The 14,512-nt window shown below is 32.5% G+C and overlaps 1 protein-coding gene across 1 annotated transcript in view; it reads left to right on the top strand.

Annotated features, from left to right (window-relative positions):
- The window catches only part of LOC139498501 (glutamate receptor ionotropic, kainate 1-like), a 36,584-nt gene that overhangs the window by 7,546 nt on the left and 14,526 nt on the right, over nucleotides 1–14,512 (top strand). Inside the window, exons 2-4 of the mRNA XM_071286915.1 lie at nucleotides 1,097–1,249; nucleotides 2,639–2,944; nucleotides 9,061–9,248. Coding sequence (XP_071143016.1) covers nucleotides 1,097–1,249; nucleotides 2,639–2,944; nucleotides 9,061–9,248 — 647 coding nt within the window. The remainder of the gene's footprint in view (nucleotides 1–1,096; nucleotides 1,250–2,638; nucleotides 2,945–9,060; nucleotides 9,249–14,512) is intronic.

Raw genomic sequence — 14,512 nt, 5'->3', positions numbered from 1 at the left:
CAACAGCCGAAGGCCACCAATGGGTCTTCAATACCAGATTATGCAAACACACAAATTCGTCCTTTTCTCTTTTTGTATTTTCATAATATGGTTAATGAATAATCTTTAGTGTTTAATAGCAGTGCTGACAGGCTTGTGATGTCTTAGATGGACGACTCGGCCACCCGAGGCCACCTAAAAGAAGGAAAATGTACATGTGTTAAAAAAAACATTATGGAGAGCGATGTGAAGATATCCGAATAAACATATCTTTAAAGTTACTACTTGACCAAATGCTTGACCTTTTGATCGACAATATATTTTGATTTTGAAGGATTTATATTTCAAACAATTAAAGAGAAGTTTGTTTGTGTGTAGTTTTATATAAAAATGAGAACTGTAACGTACAGTTTATCATAAAAGATAACTAGTCAATTTGTACTTTTAATGAAAATACCTGCAACAGATAGGATTGGCGCCAGCAAACTAGTCTAACCCTGCCACATTATGTATGTTTCTGTCTCAAACAAGGGAGCTTGTAATCAGTCATGTCGGTTGTCGGTAGTTGCTGTATACCATATTTTTTAAGAATATAACCAAATTTGGAGACCGTAATCGATCTGTGTCTTATACGCTTTCGCTCATGTTCAAGTGACGTACTATTCGAGAAATTTAAAACCTCTCTTTTTTTAACACTTGCCCAAATGTACCGCGATTTCGAAGGCATCTTCTAGTAACCATTAAATAGACACATGACTGTGTAGTTTAAAATGAATTTCAAAATGGTGCCATTTTCTATTCCATTCTGTATTCAAGAAGAGGATCGATCTACAAATGAGACAATAAGGCTTCCCCAGCATCTACATTTTTTTTTATTTACTGTTTGGTAATACATTTCGAAATTTTTGGTCCTCAGTGCTCTTGACCTTCGTACTTCGTTTAATATTGTTTTTTTAATATTGTTGATTCGACCGTTACTGACGAGTCTTTTGTAGACGAAACGCGCGTCTGGCGTTCCATATATAAGCCTGGTATCTGATGAGTTTTTTTTTGGTATTTTTGTCTTAGCTCAAATATGAATAATTGAAAATAATCGTGATGGACTCTCTTTTTTCAGGTGTTATTGTAGATGAGGATTCAGAAAGTAGAGTCTTGCAACATACACTGACACTGCCATGTGCAGTGTTCATGAATAGAGAATGTGATTTTACTGCGGTAGTTTTATGGAAAACGATGAATAACATTTCATTGTTTGATATTGCAATTTCAGGCAAGTAAAAAGAACAAAAGAAAACTTAAATGTAAGGGAGCTACCATTTGATTTTTATGGGGGGGGGGGGGGGGGGGGGGGGGGCTAGGATGAAATTTGAAAAAAATAGGCAGGACAGGAGTTTTGAGTAAAAAAAAAAGGCAGGATGAGACACTTGCAAAAAAAAAGTCAAGACGACAATTTAGGTAAATAAAAGTCAGGATAAACTAAAAAAAAAAAGGCAGGACCGAACAGAGTGAAAAATAAAAAGGCAGGACAGAGATTACAGCTTAAAAAAAATGCAGGACAATATTTTTCATCCTAGCCCCCCCCCCCCCCCCCCCCCCATAAAAATCAAATGGTAGCTCCCTTAACAGTCTTCGTCATCTGGTCGGTGGATAGTTGTCAGTTGCAATCATACCACATCTTATTATTTTCAAACATATACCAAATAGCTATTGTATGATACCTTATAACATGACATGTTTCATGAATATATTATCACAGAAGTATGACGTATATAACTTTAGAGCAGAGTCCACTAGGCTCGGACTCTAAAATATATTAACTTAACTTTCTCGTTTGGACAAACTGGTTCTATTGTAAGTATTTATATATTTATCACACTTCAGCTGCCGTATTGTACAATATGTAATGGCATATTCTATCACTTTTTTTTTAATGAAAAATTTCAAAACAGGACGAATAGTCAATTCACAGGAGCGTTATAGGTTTAATGATTTTCACTAATATCTGCATAACAATTTTCGTAATGATCACTTGTGTGGAATTTCCCTTTGGTATCTTTCGCCTCGCTTTTATGTAACGGTATATGCAAAAACTCCTAGAGGAATCTCTTGGAACTGAAAGAAACACAATCAAATCAAATATTAATATTTTTTTCATTAAGCGAAAAATATCGAATTGATATTCTAGCCTTTTATATAGGCCAAACTTATTTTGGTGATTATACATTCCATTGTTTGAAAAAATAGAAAGAAAATTATTGAAGATCTGGATAATAGTAATAATTTTTGTATATTTTGCTGTTGTTTTTCTTTTCATCAACTTTTATCCATACGTCATAACTAGGACGATTCCGAATATGGCAGAGCCTCAGTAACCTGAGGTAACCGATTGAATTTTTATCATTACTGAACAAATTTCGCTGCATTGATTACCCATTGGTGGCCTTCGGCTGTTGTCTGCTCTTTGTCTCTTTGACACATTCCCCATTTCCATTCTCATTTTTTATATTATTTTCGTTCGAAATCCTACAAACATGTCTGATCATTCTATACGTGTCTGCAGAAAACCGAATTTCCATTCTTATTATCTTAACTGTGAGATGAACTGATACTGATGATAGCTGTCATCACATGATTTTTTAATTTCACTAGCTTTTTTCAGGTTCACAACTCTTTCAAGAGGGCGCCATTTTTGTATTCATTATTGGAAAAGATTGGCAAAAATATACGTTAGTTGACTGGATCCTGCCCTTGTATGGGCTAGGTGATTTAATGCCAAGTTCACTTACTTCTGGAGGAAACAGTTCTTACTTCTGCCCGGAGATGCCTTCACAACAAAGTCAATATTCTGCAGTGGGAGGAGTCACTCATTCAAATGTTTACGATAACAATTATGCTGAAATAATGATGTTAATTTTACAGAAACTTAAATGGAGTAATGCAATTCTAATTTATGATGACAATACAGGTAGGGCTAAACCAAGTTTCGAAATACTATTGAAAGTTCATTAGTGGATTTGTAATTAATATATGATGACTCAGTTAATTTTTTCAATAACGTGATTGGTCGTTTTAAAATCCTAAGGATTGTTAGTAATTTCATTGCTTGTTTCAAAAAATGAGGACAACGTCACGTTATTGATTAAATGTCAGCTTTCATTGCTTAAAGAATAGGCAAACCGGAATACAATATTTGATTTAGATATTTCACCTATCCACGAATATATGTTGGTGTACTTGATACAATTCATATTTAAATATCTGAATACACATAGACGTCGCGTACGGTGTTGGTGTTAGTTTTGGTAACGTTATTTTGACGTTATTTTTCATGCATTGTATAAATAACGTCGTACTTTTTTTTATTTCGTGCAGCTTAATCATACAGCATAATTTATATGAGCGGTTTGCTTGACTTGCTTACGTATAGAACCGAAATGCAAAAGCGGCACATATTTTTTTAAGTACAGTTAAATTAAAACGGAAAAATAATATTCATTTACATTAGTATCCCCTTGGACAGATATTTTCTCTTTCTTTTGATTGAAACAGGATAGTTAAAAAAAGTTCAAACCACTGTCTTTTCTGCTGCTTTTTCTTTTAGTTTAAACATATTTATTTATAGTGGATTGGGAAACAAGTTATTACAACTTAAATTAATCCGTTTCCACTTTGAGGGTGCGAGCGGTTCCTTGTAGCCTTAGCCTGCTCTTTTCGAAATCTAAAAGGGTGACTTTTATGTGCAAGAGATTTTGCTCTCTCTTAATAAAACACAGGTCAGTCATTTATCGCCCCCTTCCGACGGACTATCGTTGTTTTACAAGACCATCATACTCGCAAATGGTGTCAAGGGCTTATTTTTTTATCCGCTTTTGATAATTTCCGAATAAAAATTTTATTAGTTGAATGGTTTGTTTCATCGCCTGTATTAAATGTTAAAAGAATCAACAGTTGAAAGCAAATTCAAAATTAACCACAATAAAACTAACTTAATCTAATCTCAACTATGAACAAGAAAACAGATAAGCGCAGATAATTTTAGCGCAAAACTACTAGGGGATATTTTAGCGCAGACATTAGAGCCCATTTCAGCGCAGGATTAATCCGTTCAGCTGTATTTTCGATAGCCCAGTTTAGCGAAAACTTTCCTAGTTAAATAATACTAAAACCACGAGCATCAATTTATGCTGGTTTAATATTAAAGTTGTAGGACTCTAAAGTGCGATGGTACTCTAAAGTGCGATGGTCTACGCTAAAGTACGATGGTGTCTCACGCTAAAGTGCGATGGTTGTTTGTTCGCTAAAGTACGATGGTAAATCACGCTAAAGTGCAATGGACCAAAAGGGTAAGATTCGAGGGATTAAAACATCGAGGTTAAAAAATAGTATTTTTGCAAAAGCTAATATGCTGAGACTACCATAACAGTAGTATAGTAGTCTCAGCTAATATGCTAACGTATAACTAACATATGTGATGTATGCTTTATAATTTACCGGCAGGCTTAAATAATTGTTTCTAAATTTAGAAGACCGGCCACGTTATAATTTCTAAAAGGGTAATTTATTTGTCGCAAAATATTATATTTCATGTAAAATGATTTTTTAACAATTCGGAGCTTATTCCATATTTGGATAATTGGTGTAGATTGCCGTTCACACTCATGTTACAACCTCCCATATGATACAGTCGTCATTGTAAATAACAAATACAAATTCGTTCATTGTCGCTGAGACTACTAGTAGTCTCAGATTGTCGGAATATGCAACATTTATAAGTATAAAATTTAATTTGAATGCGAGAGAAAGGCAATGTTCGCCGAGCTTTCTCCTTTTTCATAGCGAGTGCAAATACATGTATTTTATTTTCCTACAAATTACAGAACATACTAATGTTTTAGAGCAGATAATTTATAATTCACGCATGCCAACATGTTTCTATATTTTACCGACGTTACTTTCATTAAAGTCGACAGGATCGCAAAGTAAACTGCCACGTAAACAATGATTCAAATGTTTCCGTTTGCTTCAAATAGAACTTGAGCAGGATAAGTATGCGTATACTATTCTATATTCATATAGTAAAATTTTCGACTGTTAGATACAAGTCCCTCTTCCAGCACGATAAAAATAAACAATGTGCTTCATCCGACAAAGAACGGTTAAGTTTAAATCAATTACTAGTAAATCTTGAACATTTGGTGTAAAAGTTGTTCATCAAATATTCCTAATCTATCTTCTGGCAGTTGGAAAGCAGGTCACGGTTTGACCCCAAGTTTATCAGCAACAATAGAGTCACGTGACCGTGAAAATTCAGTAAAAAAACGGATGAGACAAACCTCATTTTAACTCACTGAATACTATTGTCGTAATAAAAACGTATTGACCTAACTAATCTTGAGTATCCATAGTTTATTCTCGTCAAAGCTCACACATCAAATCAAAGTCCTTTATTCTTTATTTTATCTGCAAACTTGGAGTTTGGGTGAAAATTGTCAAGTCTCCTGAACGAAATATCTAAATATTTACGAGGAAACTAAAAATGATGGGCTGAATTTAAATTTAATAAAGCATCTCATTAAGACAAACACTCGATATGAATATCTCAGCAATAGAATGTTGGATACGCAAACGTCAAATTGATTTCAAACCGAAGCGGTGGTTTTTATGCCGATTTGTGCAAGTGGTTATCTCCCCTTAATATCACCAGTCAAAAATAAAAACACAGCAAAATGCATAAAAATTTAAAAAAGGAGTTTACTTTACAAAAATTAGTAAGAAAATAAACGAAACCCGATTTATAACTATGTTATGATAATATAAAGAAGAGATACTTCCCGCTATTTTTCAGAGAAGGATTAAATGTAAATATTAAAAGACAAAATATTATTACAGTAAAAAAAAAAAACAATTCAGAAATGTGGATAATGACACCTATACATGTAAAATTAAAAACCTAGCATGTTCATTTTTGGTTTGTTTGTACGACTGTTAACGTCATAATCCAACTACGTTTCGGACGTCTAACCTTTCGCGAACCATCGCACTTTAGCGTATGGAAGCATTGCACTTTAGCGTAGACCATCGCACTTTAGCGTGACCATCGTACTTTAGCGTCCCCATCGCACTTTAGAGTCCTACATATATATATATGTTCACTTTGGTTCATCATGGAAATAAAAGAAATTCTACAGTTGTCACTGAGCTATTTACGTTTTTCTTGATACTATCATCAAATTGCAAACAACAACATATATAAAAATACAATGTATAGGCGAATGTGCACCACAATCTAGACAAGATAAAGAGAAAAATCAATTTCTACTGCAACTTTATCAACAGTATTGTACTGATTGTGCATGGGTTTTCTCTTCTAGATCTCGCGCATGGGTCTTTGTTTTTTTTTAAGAAAAAGTGTGCAAACAAAATAAATATTGAAACAAATATATAAAGAAAAATGCAAGGATTAACTTAAGGATGTTTCATTAATCCATGTATGTGCCAATCGAAATTGATAAAGAAACATGCCAGCATTTATTATCCTTGCATGTTCGTATGTCCCTAGAAACACACTATCCATTCTTTCTGATTTGAAAATGTGCAATATAAATTGATCCTTTTTTCTATTATAATCGTTCGTACTTAGACACCAGGTCCCATGTACTGAATAGAGAACATTCAAACTAGTCCCCAAACTGCCTCAAATAATAGATAAAAGGGGATGGAGAGGGTTTCAGAAACATTAAACATGTTAAGAAAGTTTTGAATAAGCATTCAATGACATATTTGTCGCTGGACGTCAGATAAACAATGAATCAATACACAAAAATATGCGCCAATTTGGGTTACGCAATGTTTCAACCAATCTAATTATTATAATTAAATCATACTATTGGTAGAGAAATTCACAATTACTTATATCAAATTGACAATTTGTTATTTCTAATTGATAATTTGTTGTATCAAATTGATAATCTGTTATATCAAATTGATAATTTGTTATACCAAATTGATAATCTGTTATATGAAATTGATAATTTGTTATATCAAATTGATAATTTGTTATTATATCAAATTCATAATTTGTTATATCAAATTCATAATTTGTTATATCAAATTCATAATTTGTTATATCAAATTCATAATTTGTTATATCAAATTCATAATCTGTTATATCAAATTTGAAAAAGTTAATTAGCATGGCAGGTAAAGGCTTCCGCAATTTTCGACGTTAGGCACTACATGTCAAGTTTTACAGAACGTTACGTCAAAACAAGTAAAAAAGCATGGTGTGACATTATGACTAGACAAAAGTAGTCGCTGACTGTGTCGTTAATACTTCCGACATGTGATCGAAAATGGGTTTAAAAAAATCCCTGAACAGTAGATTTTAATGTTATATAGTATTTTTTGTGCTATTACAATTTCAAATTTTTCATCCTCCAAAACTGTATAATATGACTTATCATACTTGTAACAAAAATGTAAAAAACGGCGTTTTGTGACATTTTGACTAGACAAAAACAAAAAGATCGCGTTTATTTTTTTTTCAATATTTTCTCTTAAAACTTCGACACAATTTTTTTCATACACTTAAAAAAAAAGTTTTCACGTTTGAATAAAATTTCATATCGTAGAAAAGACTGCAACTGCCTATCACTTTTCATAAGACACTTAACAAATACGCCAAAACGTCAGAAAACGGCGAGTGTGACATTTCAACGGATTTAATAAAATGAACAATTTAGGACATAATTTTAACAATACTTACTAATTGAAGACATAGAAAGTTGTATATTTATTGTATAATTTTGACATAGGAAGGGTGGATATGTAAATTGTGGTTTGGATCTGCAGCATTCGTTCGAATTTTGAAGACCTCCGAAAAATTTTGCAAGATTTGGGTTTTGTGACAGAAATACAAATTTCAAAAAATCATTAATTCTGCCACGATCTTTTGAAATGTTGTAACACAACTTTTTATTCTTTTTTCCTTATTATATACGGAATAAAAAGATATATCATTTTCGGAATAATCTATTTGAATTACCTTTAAAAATCATTCTTAACTTCACCCCTATCCATATTTATTTTCAATTTTCGGCTTGACCACAAAACAAAGTGAACTTTTCGTCCTGGTCAGACGCGTCCAGTTAACGATGACGTCATAAATAAAACCAACACCATTAACACCAAAGACTACTCTTGCTAGGAGTACAACTTTTTTTGAATAAGTTTAAAAAATGACAAGAATAACTTCAAAGCAACGCTGATCATATGTCGCGGTGTTACTTGTCTACACGCTCAAAATCAGTGTTATTAGGGATCATTCGAGTAACAAAATGAATACAAGTATTGATTTTAAGGCATATTCCATTTCTACTTTTAATTACGCACATTTTGATATATACATTGATATAGTTATTAATTCCGAAACTTCTAACAAATGCAATAAAGGCGAACTGGAAAGAAAAACCCGTATTATCACCAACACCGTACGCGACGTCATAATAGAAAAGCAAAATATATGGAGTATCCATTCATGACACACAATCTGTACATGCACAGAAGCAAAAAAAAAACACAAAAAGCAAAGGGTCAGCGGGTTTGGTTTTATACCTTTAAACAAATTCGCGATCGGTTCATTGTTTTATACAGAAAGTTGACCCAAACGAGATTGTTTCTGCGTTTGTAATATAGAAACTTAGGAGATGCAGTATGCCTGCAATCATCATAAGAGTTCAAATGGCGTGTGTATTAGAAACTTGTCCTATTTGAGGTAAAATACCATGCGAAAACTCTATAATATTAAATAATATTTAAATTGTAATACATGATTATTTGTCTTATTTCGCTCTGATCATTGAATAAAGAAAAAAAGAGAAAAAAATACCGAACTCCGAGGAAAATTCAAAACGGAAAGTCCCTAATCAAATTACAAAATCAAAAGCTCAAACACATCAAACGAATGGACAACTTGCATATTCCTGTCTCGGTACAAGCATTTTCTATGTAGAAAAAGCTTTTTTGTTTATTTTTTTTCTTGAGCTTAATTTCAATTATAAAATAACTTATTTTTTCATGTAGAATTCATTGTCAGTGGTAAAGACAGACATCAGATGGATGGGATCTTCTTAAGCACGTACAAAATAAGCAGTGAGAATAGCTCCGAAGACATTTACAAATTTTTAAAAGATATCTATAATACTATGGAATCACAGTTGTCTGTTGTGGTCGTTGGTGACACGAAAATGATGGAACGATTAATGACAGAGGTATTTATATATTAAAGATTATTAATATTTTAAATTGTTCTTGTCTTTAACTATTCATGTCTTTTATACTGTAAACTAGCATTGCTTAAAGCACCAGTCACACTGTCGCGTTTTATTACGTTTTAAAATTCTACGTTTCAACTTCGTTTTGAATAAAAATGTCCCGTTATTTTGATAGCTAGATTTTACTAGGTTTGTGCTACGTTCTTATCACGTTTTGCTACGTATTAGTACGTGTAGACCCATGTTTCCACCACGCATTGATACGTTTCGATACATAGTATAAGCACGTTTTGTTACGTTTAGCTAGGCTTTGATACGTATTTACTAGGTTTCTACTTCGTTTCAATTTTCGCTTCATTTTTAGTTGAATTTTCAAAACATGCGGGCAGGCCCCGTTTTTAACAAACGATCACTACGTTTCGATACGCTTCGTTACGTATATTCCCATTTCGCTACGCTTACAAATAACGTAGTAAAACGTAGCTCTTGAAACGTGTCAGAGTGACTGGGGCTTAACTTCCTTAACCCTGTTGGAACTTGCCCCTTGGTGGAACATAGACCACTGACGATATTCTCCACCTTGTTCATTTTTGCTAGCCTCTCTACATCATACCACTTGTACCCTTCTTTTTCCATCCCGGCTGCAACGTTCCATCTCCATTTGTATCTTGGTCTGTTGACTACAATTACGTTCAATATATATACGAGCAACTAGTATTCAATTTCAAATAGAATTATAAAACTCTCGCTAAGAACAAAATTCTATGTTACTATAACATGATGATAATAAACCTTCTAATAATTCAATATTTACACGTCGTGAAAGATACAAAGAGACAATTGGTAATATAAAGAAAACACAATTAAGTTCCAAAAAGACAGATCTTCAAAGATATTTTTAAAGGCAGTATGATATTTTGAGTATAGCAGGAATTGGAAAACTCATCTGCAAAGGTGACGAAATAATCAATTATTGTACAGAAGACGAACTTTATCCGTTGATTAGAACTGCACTTCACACGTCAGGGGTCTGTCCAAAGAGAAAACGCTGACATATGGCAAGAGTATAATAATTTTCTGGACACCACACGACAACAACAACTCACACAGGTCGGAAGAATTAAGATTTGTGCAATTCCATAAAAACAGGTATATATATTTTTTTGATAATGAAAAGAAATAATTAAAAGATAAAAAATCTAAGTTTTATTTTGTTTAATAATAACAGCCAAACAAAAGATTTTAAAAATGATATATTTCTAAATAAATTGTTGACACGGAAATATGTCTCACCTGTTCACATAAAATTTAGAAAGGGAATCTGATGGACAGCATCATTGCTTATTAATAGTCGTCAAACAGATATGTACTTATAGTAATGCAACTTCATACAAAATATCGTTTACCAGTCACAAGTAGTTCATATCAAACTGACTTAAGCAGAAAACTAGCATTCATGATTCAAGTTGTTGTTGTTGTTGTTCATGTTTGATATTGACTAATTGGCATACCCTGATTATTATTTTTTAAATCATTCCATTTTTTAATTTTTTTTTCCCAGGTCACACCATAGAACGATTGATCAGTCGCCAAAGCATTATTCGGAAGTGAACCTTAAGTTGGCCTGTCATCGTCAGCCCTTCCAAAAGAATTACTTGACACTCTAAAAACTGAAGGAGATTTAATATAATTGCCAACAAGTACTGGTGACGACAACGTCAGAACAAAAATTGAGACAGAATCATACGATGAAACTGACACATACGCGAAAACGAGCCCTGTCAGGTCAACACATACAGGCAGATGAGATGTTGTCTTCTTCAAAAGAAGATTTAGACAATGTTATAATACCAGTGCAAAGAGTAGACTCAGGTCCGATGGACTGTAGAAATATCAAAGGTGTTGTGCTGAATATTGCAGAAAATGAATACAAAATAGGAACAACAGTTGAAATCATGATTGGTTTGATGAGTCAAAATTGTATCGAAAGGATCCAGAGAAAGTAATTGACAATATTGGACATACTAGAAAACACTGAAGTTAGCGTCAGGAAAGCAGTACAATTGCTTTCTTGAAGTGGTTGCCAAGGTCATGTTCACTGCAGCTGTCGGGATGGCTGTTAGACATGCAAATGTAAATGCATAACATTGAACTTATTGCGTAATTCAAAATACCATGCTTCCTTGTCTTGTGCAAAAAAAGAGGGACGAAAGATACCAAAGGGACAGTCAAACTCATAAATCTAAAACAAACTGAAAACGCCATGGCTAAGAATGAAAAAGACAAACAGAAAAACAATAGTACACATGACACAACAACAGATATGCAATTTAATCTATTAAGCTTGACTTTTGTTTCCAATAAATGACATTATGCATGAAACGTTCTGTCATGATGTATGTTTGAAAATAAATCGTTGAAGGGTAACAATTTATTTTTGCTTTTAACGACTATGTCACTTTGCACACTATATAAATTTCATAATACGACAATATGCACAAAAAAATCCAGACTAACAAACCTAAAAGAGAAGAGTTTTTAAATAAGAAGAAACAAATATATATAACTAAAAGATAGTGAGTTGTACATGTTATTATCTTTTCTCCAGAAAATTTGTACAGGTAATTACTCGAACAATTATATTTGTACAAGTAATAACCTGTATGATGGCATCATACAAGTAATTACTTGTATAAAGTTTTTGTACAAGTGTCAACCTTTACAAAATAATAAAATGAACACAACAAAAAAATCATTTAACAACTATATAATAATATTTTCGACAGAACAGTACGAGACAGTTAAAATAATATATCTCGCTATCTATAGGCATTTAATGCACTTCAGTTCACTATTCTTCACATTTACCAGTTATACTCAAAGCATTTTATGTAATCTATGCATCGCCAAAGGCATTGGGTTTTAAAATGAAATTATTGAACTCAATAAACTGCAACAAAAGCCAACATATTAAGATGTGATTTTATAAACTTTATATCGATACAAATCGTCCCTTTGAGATTTACCACATTGATTATCGTAAATTGGTTGTGATTTAATCCTATGAAAAATCTTATTAGTATAACAGTTTATTATTGAAAGGGTAGGCGTATGACAATATTATGCTTTAAAGTCGTGACTTTGCTTACCTCGATGCTGGATGCTAGATGCTGGATGCAACAAAAAATATAAATAAAGAACAATATTCACTTCTGTTTTATTACTTTGGCAGTTTTCTTGCTCCCAAATGTAAAGATCTGGGGCCGTATGCATAAAACATCTTAACTTAAGTATTCCTTAAACTTAGATTTCACTAAGAATTTCCTTAGTTAAATAAAATTCTTAAGTGGTATGCATAAACTTACTTAAGTCTTCACTTAACTAAGGAATACTTAAATCGGAACCTTTCTCTAATTACCGTATGATATATACTAGCTCATCACATGTACTCATCCGTGTAAAAGTTTGTTATGATTATTTAAATGTATTGATCAATGCATGCTTATTTCAAAGAGCTGGGGTTAAATTGATATTGGTATACATGTAAAACAATTCAATAGAACCATACATAGTATAATGATCAACAATTGGCGCATATAAGACAACGCTTTTTATGGTTGATGTTTTGACGGATGAGCATTGGAGGATAATATTTCGGTAATCCAAGACTTTCCTCTTCTTAATCTTTAATCATCTTTTAATAGGTGTAATATTGTCTGGATACAACAATATGTTTTAAACTCTAACAATACATGATCAAGGTTTCAGTGGCGTAGCACAAGACTAAGATTAGCATTGTAAGCAAATCATTTTACAAAACAAATCATTATACACTTTTTTCAATAAAATGTTTACTATAATAGTTCAGCTTATTATGCGCTGACATCTCTCTTTCCAGACCCCTTGCTTACATTTGCTTATGGTTTGAAAAAATCTATTTTGATGTGAAATTCACATTTTTATCACTTCCCTTTTACAACAAAAAAGGAGGAGGGTAGAATTTGTTTCCAGGAATCCATATACAAACTAGGGCATTTTTCAAAAGTCCTACAATCTTTAATAAACCAAATTATTACAGTAAGTATATTCTCAACATATTAACGTACTTAGCAATATTTTCGATACCGCAATATATCTCATTGAATATGTAAGGAAATATAAAAAGATAATTTGATACGAGTAAGCCGGGTATCATAAATAACTTATATGATCTTATATAAATTTCGAATTCCATGGGGGTGTAGGAGTGTGGACTTCTGACTGCCGTAACAGTGGTTCCATAAACAATTAACTTATTGTTTAAACAAAATGGAGGTCCATGTCCACATCCCCCTCCCTTTTTTATGAAAGAAAATCTACCCTGGGTAGGTCTTCAAACTTTTTGATTTTGTTCCTGTAAAGTGAAAAAAAATAGGGTATGCCCTACATCTTTAAAATAAAACTAAATTGAAAATTCAAATGATCCCCCATCCCCCCCAAAAAAAAAAAAACCCACAAACACATGATATAAAAAATGTGGCTTTGCATGCCCTCTCTTCATTCCTTAATTTTGTTTTAACTTACGGTTACAAATGATCCCCCAGCGGTTCATTAATTTTTTTTTATTAAAACGTGCACGTAGAACCATGAATTACATGAGTATAAAAACTGAGTACTTTGCGGTATACACACGAGATATGGGAAATTGTATATAACTACCCACTGTTATCTCTTGATTTGTTGATTATACGTGATTTGAAGAAAATTACGATGATCGTTAATATTTAGCAATACATGAACGAATAATTAGTATTTTATTACTGATATAGTTATTAATCAATTTAATTGTAGGTAACCTATTAATGTTCTGCAAAAAACGCATACTTTCGATTGATCTTTAACTATTTTTGAAAATTTAAGGAAGCTGTATAGGTACCTTAGACTTAAGTGTTATCTTAGGCGTTTCCTTAGTATAAGGAGTTTTATGCATACCACTTAAGTTTTGTGGGCGTGACTTAAAACAACTAAGATTTTACTTAGGAAATACTTAGTTTAAGATTTTTTATGCATACCACTTAGATAAAAAGGGCGGAGTTTCCTTAACTTAAGTGTTTACTAAGGAAAATCTTAACTTAAGTAGCTTAATGCATACGGGCCCTGTTACGTAAAACAACGATTCAACAGTTTGTACTCGTGATATACATATACCCGAGGTTCTGAAGGTGGCATTAAAACATGTATGTAACGAAATCTTTTATTTTAAACTTTTATTTTAAAGTCTC

This window comes from Mytilus edulis, chromosome 12 (assembly GCF_963676685.1).
Source record: "Mytilus edulis chromosome 12, xbMytEdul2.2, whole genome shotgun sequence".
NCBI lineage: Eukaryota > Metazoa > Mollusca > Bivalvia > Mytilida > Mytilidae > Mytilus > Mytilus edulis.
This window is presented reverse-complemented; position numbering and strand designations above follow the sequence as displayed.